Below are 15290 nucleotides of genomic sequence, written 5' to 3' on the forward strand. Positions count from 1 at the left end.
GCCTTCAGTTAGGTCCCTAGCTAGCTAGTTGCCTGCCTACCTTTACTTAAGTCACTATCTAGCTAGCTGCCTGCCTGCCTAATAATAAACAAATAAATAGAATAAATAGAATAGAATAGAATAGAATAGAATAGAATAGAATAGAATAAATAGAATAAATAGTGATACTCACCCAACAAACGAAGGAGGAGAAACAGAACTCCCAGGGCATAAGACTTTAGTTCAGGGTTGACTGTCCTATGTGCAAAGAAATGAAGGAAAAAAACAAAAATTCTTATCAGTTTACTTAAATTAACAAAGCTCAGGTCTCTCCATTGGAGTCTTTCCTTAGAAAGTTATTAATGAGTTTTGGGTTTTTCGGTTTTTTTTTTTCTTTTTTTGCTTCCTGGCTTTCCCTGCCTACAGTAGAAAAAATAATGGTAACTATAGTGATAAGAGAAGTGTTTATTTACTGGAGCTCATCTTGTCATTCAAAAGAGATAATGTAAAGTCGGTCCATAATGTCTTCATTTAAAGACACTTTGTATTTCTGGGACAAAGAAATGTCTTAGGTTGACAGGTCATACGTATCAGAGGATCATTAGTGGGGAAGACCATGTTCATTATGCCTCACCAACAGGCCAGGCCCACAAACACCTCTGTGACATCAACCGGACTAGCATGGTTTGGCAGCCCAGACGGACCACTAGTGAAATAACCCATCCGTCTATAGATCCCGTTTCAGTACCTCTTAAATTGAAGAGAGGCAACTTCCCAGAGTCACAGTTCTTTGTTTTGAACGAACTCTGCCTCCCTGGCTTTGGTTAACCCAGACCACTCTCTTTGATCTCGCAAGCTTTCTAGAATACTCTTGGGGTGTAAAATTTTCTGGGGAAACCGCTATGTCGCCAGACACCTGTACAGTATCACGGAGGAGGTCGACGGTCCGTTCTCTCTGGAATGTATATGTTACGAAACCCAAGCTCCTCAAAGTTGTCATCGGCCCTGTGGCTGCGGTTCTTCTGCACATTCGTTTGAAGGGACTGACTTGAAAAACACCTTAAATAAAGGCAAATTCTCCTCATCAAGAAAACACGCTGGCATAATGAGCTCGAATATTTATCACTTGAAATTTGATTTCCTTTCAGCCGTCCTGTCACTAGGAATAAAGTGAGTGAGGTGCTAAGCTCTCCATTTCCTGTTGGGAAACTGGTTCCCACAGGAGGAATGATCTTCAGATCTAGGTATAGAGCAATGGCCTGAATGCTGTTGGAAGTTCCATGCAAGGCCAGGGTGCAAGCCTAGCTCCACAGCCTATGAGCTGCCAGACTCTGAGGGTACTGCTTACTCACCTCGGAGCCGCCTCCGTCTTTCCATCTGTAGAAGGGGTATGCTTTTACGTAACAATGGAAACACAGAAAGTGCAAACAGAAGCCCCGCCTGGCCCGAGAGGGGGCTGGCGAGTGCCAGCTTGGATTCTCACAGTGTTGTCCGCAGGCATGCTCTCACATGGCGTGACAGGGTGACCTCTGCTCTGGGACAGGATGAGGGCTGGCACACATCTGGCCTGTGGCTGAGGCTGAGCCCTTGTGTCTGCTTGGAACATCAGTGATGGCAAAGTGGACTGGGACGGTGACGGAATACGGTACGATGTGTGAGTCTGTGCTTCCGTCAGACCCCAGCAGGGGATGGGCACAGCCTAGGTCACGAAGGCCATCTTTTCTGCTGATCTATTTATAGGGAATCGAATATTTCCTGAAAATCTCTAAGAGCGGCCTATCAAGCTGAGATGTGGAAGAGACTGAGGTTTCAACCGACTGTCTTTGTTTGGATCTGCCAGGCACAACTACTGAGCAGGGGTTTTGCAGAGGAGTCACGGGGAGAGAAAAAATGGGGAGTGGTCACTGTTAATGGCAGTGAGGGTCATTATTCCTGCTTCTTCGTGCCTTCTATGTGTGAATAGCACAATACAGCTTCATGGGAATTTCTAAGAATTTCTAAAAATAAACTACCGATAATGCAGCCACTCCAAACCCATACCTGAGATCTGATAGTTTTGTCCACATGCACGTGATATAAAATCACCCTCTGTATATAATTTAAATTCAATAGTTCGTTTCATAAACACTTTTCACATGCTTAAGAATTTCCATTACTCCATTGAGCAGCAGTACTATAATTTAACTCTACTCCAATTCAGGTTTTTCTGTTATAATAGTTAACGGTGTAATAAAAATCTGTCTGCATTGAGCTTTTTTTTTTCTTGTGGAGAAGTATTTTCTTAAGATAAGTGGCAAGAGGTAGGGTTATCGCATAACAAAAAAATCTGAACATTTTTATGACTCTTGATTCACACTGTGATATTGCTTTTTAGAAAGGAGCAATATGCTCTTCAATGCCACCGGCAACATGTGATTTTACGTTTTGCTACAGCCTTGCAAGCACTGGGTGTGAATTTTAAAAATCTACCGTTTGAATTTAGGAAGGGTACAGTGGCAATGTGCTGTTGTACGCTTAACGATTCTGCACGTTAACAAGATTTGCTAATGACCTTCTAGAACACGTAGGGGCATCACACAAATCCCCTTCCTTGGGAATTCATAACAAAGGTCAGGAAATGGGGTCAGAATAGCGAGAAGACACGAGAAGCTGAATCGAATCAGCCGGTGACGGGCGCATTGGCACAGGTCACACCCTAGCATCCCACACCTTCCTTTACGTCTAGCCCCTGGGATCGCACTGGTTTGTCCAGGTCGCTGCATCCCAATAAGGTGGCTCTGTCTGTCTGGTGTCTGTCTGGTGTCGCTTCTGCTGCGGCATGGAGCATTCTACCCCTTGGCTCCTCACATAAATCCAGATACCGTTGCAAGCGCGTACGTTACAATACTGCTCAACAAGTCGCCTTTGAGGCACCCGACCTGCCCCCAGGATGGGTCCCGAGAGACAGGAAACTACAGAATTATGAGTGGCTCTCTCCAGCCACGGACCTGTGTAAGAACAGTCTCTGCTCGGCTTCCACGGCCCCCCTGGCACTGCATCACCCCCTCTTCAGTACCCTGTCACACCTCTGGCATCCACGCACAATGGTCTGCAGGGCCAGTGATGTCACCCCTAGTTCCAGATTCAGAAACAAGCCTGAGACACAGATGACAGTCAGTGGCCGGATGGAGGCTGGTCATGGGGACTCAGCTAGTTCAATGCAGCCCATTCCTGTCAGCTTAGGGAAGCTGCCTCGTGAGGTTCACGTGGTATCTGAACTTCTGACCTCCGGGGCACCTGCGCACGCACACCTGGTGGGAAGGGGGAGCCGAGTGGGGAGGCTGGCTCTCGGGCCCCTGGGGACCCGAGAGGCTTACCTGATAAGGATGATGACCGAGGGCGTCTGTGCCATGGCCCCGATCATGCTGCAGACACACATCACGCACAGGAAGGTGAGGAAGGCCTCTTGGCATCCGGGGCTGGGGCATTTTCCGGGAACCACGGTGGCGTTCTTGGGCGGGACGGTCGTGAGGCACGCACAGCCCGTGAGATTCTGAAAGGAAGCAGTCAGCCCTTTTAATCGGGGGCGAGCGGGGGCGGGTTGCGCATCTCCACTTTCTAAATCCAAGGCCATCTATCAGCTGGAGCTGCCACTGCCTAATTATGCATTCTGTAGCATCCCATCAATTAGGCCTGAATAAATGCGTTCGCATTTTAAGGAAGCTGCAAAACTCATGCAAATAAAGGCATATTTAGGGGGAGGAGAGCTGATTGCCCCATCTCCTGTGTATTTCATTTCCCCGTTCGAGAATCCCTCAGTAAAGCTGCACCACAGACAAATGTGTCCCCCACCCCAAGACAATCAGGAAATTCTGCTTCCACAATAGGATGAAACGTCACCAAATCCACGTTGTAATTACTTGCCAATTCGTCCTCTCTTTTATGCAGTTATAATTACACTGACGTGTATTAAAAGACGCGAATCAGGTAACCTGCCTATTGCTGCTGGTTCAGTGCCCAGCGTGCCACCTGGAACAAAGGATGAGCACCGCCACGTGCGAAGTTGTTGCAACCGTGGCGCCGCGCGACGGGGGAGCCGACGGGCAAGTTCTCGAGTGGCCGAGAAAGCAGAGAGGACTAAGAGAAGCCGGGGAGCTTGAAGCGGGTCGTGGGCAGCACGTGAAAGCCCAACGAGACAGACTTGATTAATATATGATCAGACGGGAGGAAGAAAAGCCACAGTATTTCGTTTGATCTTCCCGTGGATTCTCGCCCAGCCAGCCCTGTTCCCGGGCACCATCCTCGCACACGTTCCAGGAATTTCTGTGGCAAAGGGAGGGGCGGGGGCGGGAGAGGCAGCGCCGAGCCAGCTCCCAGCCAATTAAGGTTCGATAATAATAGTGCAAGGGCCTTTAATGAATACACAATGAAAACAACCTTAAATGATTCCTCGCTGTTCTTCCGAGGGCTGCTCAGCTTTCAGAGCACACCACGAGGTAAATCCTCGTGGGGGTCAAACAACCCCCCGCCCTCCGAGGGCGTCCACAGTTCCCCCCCCTCCCGGCATCTCTCCCCTGCCCTCCCTGCCCTCTTCCTCTGCCCTCCGCCTTTTCTTTCCCTACAGAATTTACAGATGAGGGTTTTCCTATCCCGTGAAGCTACATGAGATGCTCGCAGGGGTGTCCGAAAGGCTTTACGTGCCCCCCACCCCCAGAGGGCTGCCTAGTATGGCTGTGCCCTGCACGGGGGCTTCGTCTAGGGGCTGAGGTCGGGGGGACACTGTGCAGGGCTGGGGCTTTGCTCCTCAGTCATCTGCCCAGAGCAGGGGCCTCTGTGTGGATGGAACCATGACAGCACCCTGGGGTGGTGACTGCAGTCCCTTGGGGTCTTGCCCCTCTGCCCAGAGATCACCTGGCCTCTCCTTCAAAACCCGGCGCTTCCCTCCATGGGGGCACAGCCCACACCCCACTGCAGAGACCCTCTCCATCCTCCTAGGGAGACCCAGTGCTCCCGAGAGAAAACCATGTCTTCCACACCCTTTCCCGAGCATCTTCTCATAGCACAATGTTGAGACACAGTAGCTCAGCGGTCCCCAACCTTTGTGGCACCAGGGACTGGCGCTCCTATGAGAATCTCATGCTTGATGATCTGAGGTGGAGCTGGGGCCATGACGCTGGCGCCGGACAGCGGCTGCCAATACAGACGAAGCTTCGCTCGCTCGCTTGCCTACTGCTCACCTCCTGCTGTGCGGCCCGGTTCCTAACAGGCTACGAACCAGTACCGGTCCACGGCCTGGGGTTTGGGGACCCCTGCAGTAGGTGTCACCCAGTAGTTTTAGTAAGCATATGTGAATGAGCCGTCCTCTGCTCTTACTAGGAAGCAGGACTTCTCCCCAGCTCGCTTAAAATGCCACCTCTCTCCCTGCTTGGAAGAGGAAACTGCCCCCCAGACCCCAGCTTCACAGCCACCCTTTTCTAGCTGCTCACACTCACTGTTTCTTCGCCTCCCTTGTCCTCAGCCGGCTTCTGTCCCCGCGTGCGTGAACCGAGTTGTGCTTCCGTATCCCAACCCCTCCGTCCGCCTCTGTCATCACAGCTGGCAAGAGCGGCGCCATGTCCCCTCATGGGACTCTGGTCCGGACTTCCTTCCCTCTGCCCCCCGCCCTCTGCCCAGCGTCTACGCCATCCGTCTCGCCTTCCGCGCACCTTCTGATGAGTCTCCTCCGTTGAACCCGCAGCCCGCACCCCTCCCGGATCCACCTGGTACATCCCTTCCTCCCTACGACTCCGAGCCCGTCATCGAAACTGCATCCAGGTCCCTTCGGAAACGGACCGCCCTGGATCAGCTCGGTGACCGTGTCCCCAAGGGAAAAGGGATAATAACAGTGAGACGTGTTTATCGCACGCCGCGACCGTCCAGCCCCACCTGGGCTGGGCGAGGTGAAGGTGTCTATGAATCAGACCTCCCATGAATGGACCCGGTGGACAGCAGGGTGAAGTCCCCAAGACAAAGGCGGCACCAGAGACCACAGATGGCGTGTGCTCAAGGAGCTGAGGGGACTCCGGGCAAGTAAGAAGGTGGTTAGGAAAGAACCGTCCACCCAGATGCGGGGGAAGAACCACGGGTGAGGACAAAGGAAGCGGAGGGACCGCCCTGCCACGGATGCGAGCTGGACATCTAAATGGGAACCCCCAGACCCGCCAGAGCTCCCAGCAGTACGAAGTCTGAAAACAGGGCGATGACCTGGGTGAGAGAACACCCCACTTTCATCAAGGAGACGAGAGACGCCGGGATCCTAGTTCTCACGCCGTCTGTGTGCCACGGTCCAGTCTGGGCAGCCCGAAAAGCAGACGGATCTTGGAGCAGTATCAAGGCCTGAACTTGGAAGCAGTATCATGACCCCGATACGCCTGACCAGTAGGAACGTGCTCTAGGCTCCAGGTTACTTTATAGCCCTGACCCGGAACATGTCCAACTTCCCTTCCCCGTTTCAGAGAACTGTCTTCCCAGTTTGCCATTCTCTAGGGAGGAATGCAGTCCCCACTGCCTCCGGGGGACTTGGAATCTCTGCCTGGTGTCCCACGCGGGGTGGCAGGATCTAGCTTTAGTGGAAAGATGTGTCCCCTGACATACTGTGTGGATAGTCAGATGACCACTGTGGTTACAGAGAAACAGGCCTGATGAGCTTTGGAACCAGCGGTGACCTAAAGGACAAAGTGAGACTGGCTTGTAAATTCTGCACGAACTTCTCTTACAGGCAGACTCCCCTGGGCACAGAACGACGCCAGTTCGATATGAGTCTCCACAACGCAAGAGATAAACTTTTGCAGCCACTGGAATGCCTATCGACGGGGACTGGCTAAACAGATTCTAACAGATTCCCGCAGTTAAAGATTGTATCAAAAAGGCATGAGAGTGTGCTTCATGTATTAATATGGAAAGGACTCCAAGATCAATCACAACACCACAAACAACCAGGCATAGAATATGTGATGAGCTCTGAGATCTTGTCTGTGAGCCCCAATCAAGAAGTACTTAATGCAAGAAACTAAACTCACTGGGCAGAGCGGTGGGGTGGAAGGTGGGCGAACGGGAGACAGAGGGGGAAGCAGTTTCCACTCCCTCCTTTTCATATTTCTTGATGTCTGAACCGTGTAAATGTATCACCTCTTGGAAAAGTTAAAAACGCCAAAACATTAAAAAATGAAGAAATCCATGAAAGAAGAAATAGCATAGTCAATGAAAATCCTATGCCTGTTCCACATTGAGTCATTAATTTAAACTGAGAAATGTTTCCATTCACATCCAATGATGGGGATGAATAATTACAATAAAGCTGGAGACCATAAAAACAGAAAAATCACTCTCCGGACTCTTGGATTCGTTTTCTACCGCTGAAAGAAATCACAAGCGTGCTATTTTGACAGCTCATATTATAAGCACAAAACACTCGTCAGCGGTGTTTCAAAAATACTGGCAAATAAAGACGTTTTTGTTTGTGTTCCTCCTCACCCCCCCCACCCCGCCCCATGTTCGATACTGATGGATCGATTCCTATTAATCAGACAAATAAACTAATTTCTAGGTTGGAAGATGGCTTCTCCGAGGAGGCAGCTATAGGGCGTGGTGATGTTCCACGTATGAAGAGCCTGATGGGAAAACTTGAGAAGTGGAGAGTCACTGCCAGCACGCTGGAACGCTGGCTTTCTTTTTCCTTCTTATAATGGATTCGGTAGCCAGGAAGAAATGACAATTTCTATTAAACGTCAGGCCCTCGCCCCGTAGATGAGAGAAGGCAGTTTGCCAGGGAGAGTGCCGAGACGTGCAGTGTTCCGTCTGCTTTTGCTTGTGCAATCCTCCAGCCTTTGTGTGTGACATCCCAATCATCGAGATGGCAAAGGACCGCTGACGCCACCACAATAGACCGGGGATGTTTTCCTTTGAATGACAACGCGCTCCTATGGGTCCTAGACAGTTATGGATTCTTTCATGATTCAGGGAAGTTCCTCAGACATTCTCCTGTCACTTATTACTGTCTCTTTGTAGCTTAGAGTCTCTTCACCTTCGTGGCCCAACCCAAGCTGGTATTTCCCGGCAAAGACCTCACAGCTCATCGCTAAGCAGCCCCGCCGATCACCCACGTGCCTCAAGGCCAAGAAGATGCTGAAAACCTGCAAGAAGAAATACACTCTCTTGTTCCCTTGTAGGGTCGCTGGTTAAAGGATGATGACCAGTGACAAAAATACTGAGATGAAAGCAAGACCTCTGTCCACCTTTCACCCCAATAATCTGTAACGGAAGTGGAAGCACATTCAGGCAGAGCCTTAACTATCTCCTGCAGAAGTGAATGGAAGGGCTGTTCTCTGGGGAGCAGCCGGGCTCACTCTTGGCTCAGCCAGCTCAGGTGGGAAGCGGTGGGCAAAGCACAGGAGAAAGACATCACTGCAGCTCAGAATGAACACCGAGTCTCATCGTCTCTCCATCTATTTAATCCAAACCAAACCCTTGCCCATAGCACAGAGTTCAAGCCTCCCCATGCGTACACATACCGCGTGCTGGAATGTCCTTTTGTGCCTCTCCACCAGGCAAACACCCACCCACTCAGCCTTCATGACAGAGGCCTGGCCACGCTACGGTCCCCCCTTCCAGCCCCACCCCACCCAGCACCAGTTCCGTGCATGCAGGCATAAGACTGCAAATTCACTAAGTTGTATCTGCTTCCTTCTCATAGAAGGTAACTACCTAACCTTTCACATTCAATTTTTTTTGAAATAAAAAAGTTTTTCCTGATTAGAAGAAAGATGTATGTCCATTTTAGACAACTTAGAAATACACAGAAAATGCAAAAGAAATATATAAACGTTAAGTTTCCAGTTCCCAGCCAGAGGTAACCTATGAATGGCTGGCTGTCTTTCTAATCTTTTTCCAACTCAAAGATATACATGTGTTTAGATTTTTCTTTTTCTTGACTAAAAGGGATCATGACCTAGATACAGTTTTATAACATGCTATTTTCACTTACTACTAACTGCAAGGCCGGGCTAGCTGCTGCTCCTGGCTGGTCCCTTGTTCATAACTGTATGAACACATTACGTCCGATCTGATAGTAAACATGAGCTCCTTACTTAGTCATCTCTATAGTTCTAATGCCTCGCCCAGGGCCTGCGATGTATTAGCTGTCCTGAGGGGCCATGGCCCAAGAGAGATTGGTTTCAGAATGTTTACAGCCCCCTCTGACAAGCCATCACCAGAATGAATACAGACTTATAAATCCATCTGGCAAACGGGACCAGGCTATGTGAGAGGGTTTGCAAACTCCAGGCCTTTGGGAACCAGACAGGAAATAGATAAGAAAAATGGTCCAGGTACAAAGGAGTGGCCAGCGGTGGGGACAGTGACTAAGTGGGGGTCAAATGTCTTGTCTAAACGGTCGGCCAGTGGCCAGACCAGCCAACTGCTGCCCTGTAGGGATCCAGGTGCCCTTCTATTTATCATCTAATTTTCATGGAGAGGCCCGAAATCCAGATTTGCATATGAAATGCCCAGACCGTTAAACCTCGGTTTAGGTCGCAGTCAATACACCTGCAGGGCAGCTACGGCATCAAGGCCATCGGTTTGTTTCTTCCGTGTAACGTGCGGATGGGCCGCCTCCAAGCCCCGGCTTGGTGTCTACCGTGAGGAAACACAATAAAGGTGGCAAAGGGAAACGAGATGGAAGCCGGACTGCTCAGTGTCAGCTCAGAGGCTGACCTGTTTCTGCAAGGATAAAAACTGAAGAACTCATCCCATCTCCTAGAACTGGGGTTTTCCACCTGGGCTACAGATCAGAAACATGGGTGGAAGGCTGGGGAGCTTTAAAACACAGTGATGCCTGGGTCCCCCACGGGCACCAGGAAACTAGAATTTCTAAGGATGAGCTCAGACCTCATGTTTTAAAAGCTTCCAAGTGATTCTGATGAGCAGCCAGGACGGAGGGCCATGGTCTTCGATGACGAGCCCCCTGCGTGCGTGCACATGGGAGCTAGCCGTCCTCTGCCCTGCGTGAAACCTACTAGGGGCTCTGCTCCAACGGGGGCTCGTAAGTATCTGTTGCCTCAATGGGGGCACAGCTCAATCGTCTGTCATGAGCCCCCCGCAAACTGCTGTGCTGGACTTGTGTTGACCTCCAATGTCCTATTGGTGGAGGCTCTGAGCTTTTTTATAGTAAATTATTCAGTACCTTGAAAGAATATAACTTCCAACCATCGGCAGCACGCCGAGGTGCTTTCCGTTGGAATAATTATTTCTAAGAGTGAAAGGTACAGAAATAATCTGGACAGACAACACATTCGTGCCAAAGGACGCTTACAAAATTAACTTGCAGCCCTGCCCCCTTTTTTTTTGGCCACTCCCTCCTGGTCATATGCAACGAGAAGAATTAGAAATTGTTTTATCAAATGCAGCCCTGGAAACTGCCATTGTTACCACTCAATGAGATATAAGGCAACAAAAAACGAAACCCATACCAGAGCAGGAAGGGCAGTCTAATGCTGGAGAATTGCTAACACTAACCAGATTTCCTTATAATCAGAATTATTTGATGGGTGATTTCTCCACCTCTAATTGAGTTAGGGGAAATTTTCACACGTCTCGATGGAAGCTATAAAGTAGTAAGAAATAAGCAAAGATTAGGTCCTGAAGCATCAAAATCAGCACCAGCCAACCTATCCGCCTGCCAGTTTGCTATTCAAGAGAGTGAGGTTATCACCGCTGGCTCCGTGGGGCTCCGGGAGGCCAGCACAGGGCCACCAGCCAGGGCCTCGGGAAGCCCATAGCCTTCATCCAGAGCCCAGGCTGGAGCTGGGGGTGCAAGGGTTGCAACAGAACCCCGTCCCTGAGCGCTGGAGCCTAGTGGGGAAGACGGAGGAGTAAGGAGCCATTTGTTGGGGGGTGTGGGTGCGTGGGTGGGTTAGAGCCTGACCAGTTAGCAGCAGGTGGTGGGGACTCTGCAGGAAGGATGCTGACCCAGTCCTGGAGGAAATGACGAGGTGGCTTCTCAGCCACAGGATGAGGAGGTGCCATGCGTGCGAAGGCCTCGGGGAAAGCCTATCCCAGGAACACAAGCCACCTTTCTGCACATTCTCAAAACGCCGCAGCGCGGATTTGAGATCGCAATTGCTCTGGGCTCATTTTCGGATGGCGGCCTGAGATTTCTTTGACCCTGGGCCAAGCTGCCTTGCGCCATGAGTGACGTGGGGAAGGCCCTGTTCGCTGGCCTGCACGGGCTCTTGCGAAGCGTGCCGCCATTCCAAGTGTCATGGTGGTGGCTGTTTTGAAGGCTGAACTGTCACAAGGACTCCTATCCAGGACGTGGGTAGCTCTGTGTCCCAAGTCCCTCATCTACCCGTCAGAAGCCAGGGCGTTTAGAGGGTCTGCCTCTGCTGGGGAGGGATGTGACTGCCCGGGGCCTCCTCAGGGGGATAACGTCTCCACTTGGCCTGCCACCTGGCAGGTAACATGAGGCTTCCGGTCACGTGAGGGGTAGGCAGGTGTCTGGGGAAGGGACGCTGTGTCTGAAGGGAAGTGGAGAAGCTCACCATCCGATAACCGCACTCCACAGCCTGTTGCTGTGGCCGCTGGAAGCAAGCGTGGACCTGGTTATGCTCTTAGTTATTGGGATTCTTGTCTGTGCGAGATCAGGGGAGATGCGATTTTTAAGACAAGTCTGGGTCAGAGAAGGCTCTGACCCAAAGAGCGATACCTTTGGTCTCAGGATGCTAGCTGCCACTCGGTCAATTTAATTCTTACAACAGGACGACCACCGAAACTGATTGATAATATCAATTTTTGAATATTAAAATAGTCATGAACTTGTCATGTAAAAGAATCGCTTATATTTTCATTTTAACCATTCTCCGGGCCCTGTCTCTTTTACAAAATGCAGTTCCACTCACATCGAGAAACTGCTTTATCATCTCATTTTACAAAATCTGCCCCCGACCCCCGACGGTGATTTATTTTCTCTATAGAGAAATGTTAATAGCTGCCCAGGAATCTCAATGTTAAAAGAAAGGAAAAATAAATCTTTGGAAATGAAAATAAATCATCAATGTTTCTTCTTTCAGAAAAATTGCTGCTCCCAAAAAAAAAAAATAGTCCCCAAAGGCTATGGGAAGGAGCAGAAATAAAATGAGTTCAACCTTTAGTTCTTTGAAAGCGGCCATTCAGCCCTTTTTCCTTTCTTTTTTTTAAAATCTTGCTTTCCATCTGTGCATTCCTGGATATTCATGGAGCACTTCTGGATGCCACTCCTGGCTCATCAGGAAAGTCACAGATCGGAGCAGAAGACAAAGACCTTTAGCAATCACTGCAGTGGATTGAGACGCGTGCCTCCAGGAGACACGGGTACCATGGCTGCAGAGCCAAGAATCGCAAAGGTCAAGGGGGGGAGTTGGGTGGTTTCACAGGGGAGGGGCAAGTTGAGTAAGGTAATGACAGGTCTGTAGGAGTTATCCAGCTGGAGGGAGAAGCATAAACAGACACGTGCTGTCTGGGGAAAGCTGAACACCACAGCTCAGAGAATGCACAACTGAAGAGGACGGCCAAGGACACACACGTGCCGAAGACGCAAGCAAACTCGGTTCGGTGCCTAGACCTTATCTTCCAGCTGATGAATTAGTATCAGGAAAGAGTCCTTCCAGGGCTCCAGAAATCATTCTGGTTGCAGTGCAGAAGACTGACCAGAAGGGGGCCATCCCGAGCCAGGAGACCAATTAGGCAACTAGAACACTGGTCCAAGCAAAAGATGAGGCGGGCCTGTAGCAGGCAGGGGTGGCACTGATGCCGAAGAAGCGCAGGTGTGAGAAACACCTGGCAGGTGGGATCGGCGAGAGTTGGTGAACGGCCACTTAGCATCAGGATTTCATGCAGAGAACACGGACAGCTATTTGTACAACTCTGCCCCCCCCACCCCAAAATATATACGTATAATAGGAGGATGGTAAAGGGTGGGAGCCATCTACCCGAGAAGAAAAATACAAAGGGAACTGAGTAGGGAAGAGGTTGAGTCAGTGTCAGATAATCTCAGGTTCGGAGGAGGTCTTCCCTGATAAGTGGCTTTCCAGCCTTTCCTTACATACTTCTGCTGATGGGGACCTCACCACCTGTGGAATCATCCTGTTCTACAGACGCGGAGAGCACCTCGAACCACCATCTTTTCCTCTAGCTCTACACATCCAGCTGCCTTTGAATTTTTACTTTCAGTTGCTCAATGACGCTTTTTAGAAACCGGGCTGATTTAGCAAGAAGCCCTGAATGGCCCGGCAGCCCGATCGTCCCGCTGACAGAGCATCTTCCACTACATCCGAGGCTGAGAAAAAGTCACAGGGCAGGACCACTAAGGATGCGACGCGTGTGGACGCCCACTCCCGCCCCCTCGGGAAACCTCTGTACCGTGCTGTTGCAGCCGGCAAAGCAGGCAGACAGGTAGGTGATGCCATCTGCTCCACACACTGGGGTGAAGGAATCGGTTTGGCATTCACAGTTTTTATTGCAAGGTGAGTAGGGGTCCAGAGCCGAGCCGGACGCTGAGCTGGAAAAGAAAGGAAACAGAACCCGTCAGGAATAAGCCAGCTTCGGAGAGGACCGCGCCCACCCCCCTTCCCCGCCACAGCCCTCTGGCCTCTGCTGGGATAGGTCACCCGGCCCCGCCTTCTTCCTTTTCCTCCAATCTTAACTCTCTCTGTCCCGCAAGGTCCAGCCCAGTGCCACTGCTAAGAGCTCTGTGGGTAGTGTTCCCTGCACCACGGGGCCAGGCTGGGTGGCTGGCTGGGTGGGAGCTTCATCTGCCAGGAGGAGAAGCCTCTGTATCATTAGCATCCATGTGGTGCCGACAGCCAGGGCTCAGCTCAGGGCCACCTCCTCCAGGATGCCTCCCCTGATTGCTGCAGCCTCCACTGGACCAACCCCACCCTGCGCAGCTCAACGTTTCTCCCCTGTTTGGGCCCGTCTCTGTTTTATTCCTCTCCAGCAGACAGTAAGCCTTGTGACGCTAAACAAACAACTGCAAATAGACCGGCTTCAGTAATTACTGTCTGTCTGACTGATTCAATTTCCTGAGAAAAATAACACTAAGATATTAAAAAAAAATTTTTTTTTTTTTTTTTTTTGCACTATTAAAGGCACGGTCATCTAGAACGAGCAAATTGCTAAGAGGAAAGGGGAGCGGGGGTGTTTCGTCTCTTCTTCAGCCTTGTTATTTGCAGGTAAGTCTCCTAGGGCTCAGAGTACTGCATAATAACGCAGACGATCACGGTGACACCTGACAATTTGTGCGTCAGGCACTATTCAAGGGGCTGCATAGATTATCTCATTTATTCTCAGTATAATCCCATGGGGTTTTTAGAGCGAGAAACGGGGGCACAGCCAGGTTCAGTCGCCTGCCCAAACATACACAGCTCACAAATGGCGGGGAGGGGCTGGAACTCCGTCCATTTCCGCAGAGCTGGCAGCTCGACTGGGCCCTGAGCGATTTTCTTTTTCACAAGGCCCTGCGCTTTGAACCCCTGAAAGTTTGCTACTTGAGAGCTGGCACTGTAGGGGCGGGCGGTGTTGATTTCCCAACACTGTTATTTGGGAAGCACTCTATTTGGGCTGGAGGACTGGGTTGGGATGGAGGACACCACTGGGGTGGCGGCGAAGGGGACGGAGGGGTGTATGGTGCCTTGTGCACATGTGTGCATGAATTGTGCACGGATACAGACAGCTGCCTCTGCCTGTATTCTCCCCTTCTGCCTGCTCACCATTGGTGGGTGGCAGGTAATCCTGGCTCTACTGTATCTTCTGGCTTAACTGCAGGAGCAGGCCCAGTGGCCTGCCTGGAGGAGGGGGCTCGTGTGGCGAGGAAGTGGTATCCTGCAAGCCAGCCATGCTACAGTCTTGATGTTCTAGGATGGACTCTCAAGACAGCCCCAGAGTCTCACGTAGAAAAGGGGACAGCTGTCAACACGATATAAAAGGACTCTCCAGTGTCCCTCTAAAGGCAATTCTGATTGGACTGCAGTCCAAAGTCTTGAGATCGTAACTAGGAAATAAGGAAAGTGGTCCCGTAAGAACTGACCCTCTTCCTTCCTCCTCTCCTGTCTCCTTTCTATTTTTCCTCCTACCCTGGGCCAGACCCTGCAATTACCGCATGAGTCTAATGATAGCTTCTGATAATCTAATGAACTATTCTGTCTTTCATTTGCAGCCGAATTTTACAATGAAATTTGTTTTCCTCTCTTCCTACAATCCAATGCCAAGAGGGGTCATTTGAGGCCCCTGGGGAGCGAGCGATGTCTGAGCGTCTCCCCCAG

General features: G+C 50.6%; 1 protein-coding gene across 1 annotated transcript in view; it reads right to left on the minus strand.

The window, feature by feature from the left end:
* Window positions 1-133: 133 nt before the first annotated feature.
* The window catches only part of LOC120599391 (solute carrier organic anion transporter family member 3A1), a gene marked incomplete at its 3' end in the record, with an annotated part of 215010 nt that continues 199853 nt past the window's right edge, over window positions 134-15290 (minus strand). The window contains exons 7-9 of the mRNA XM_039858464.1: window positions 13390-13528; window positions 3336-3511; window positions 134-237 (exon numbers count right to left, since the gene is read on the minus strand). Of these exons, the coding sequence (XP_039714398.1) occupies window positions 134-237; window positions 3336-3511; window positions 13390-13528 (419 nt within the window). The remainder of the gene's footprint in view (window positions 238-3335; window positions 3512-13389; window positions 13529-15290) is intronic.

The sequence above is a fragment of the Pteropus medius genome, unplaced genomic scaffold (assembly GCF_902729225.1).
Source record: "Pteropus medius unplaced genomic scaffold, Ma_sr-lr_union100, whole genome shotgun sequence".
NCBI lineage: Eukaryota > Metazoa > Chordata > Mammalia > Chiroptera > Pteropodidae > Pteropus > Pteropus medius.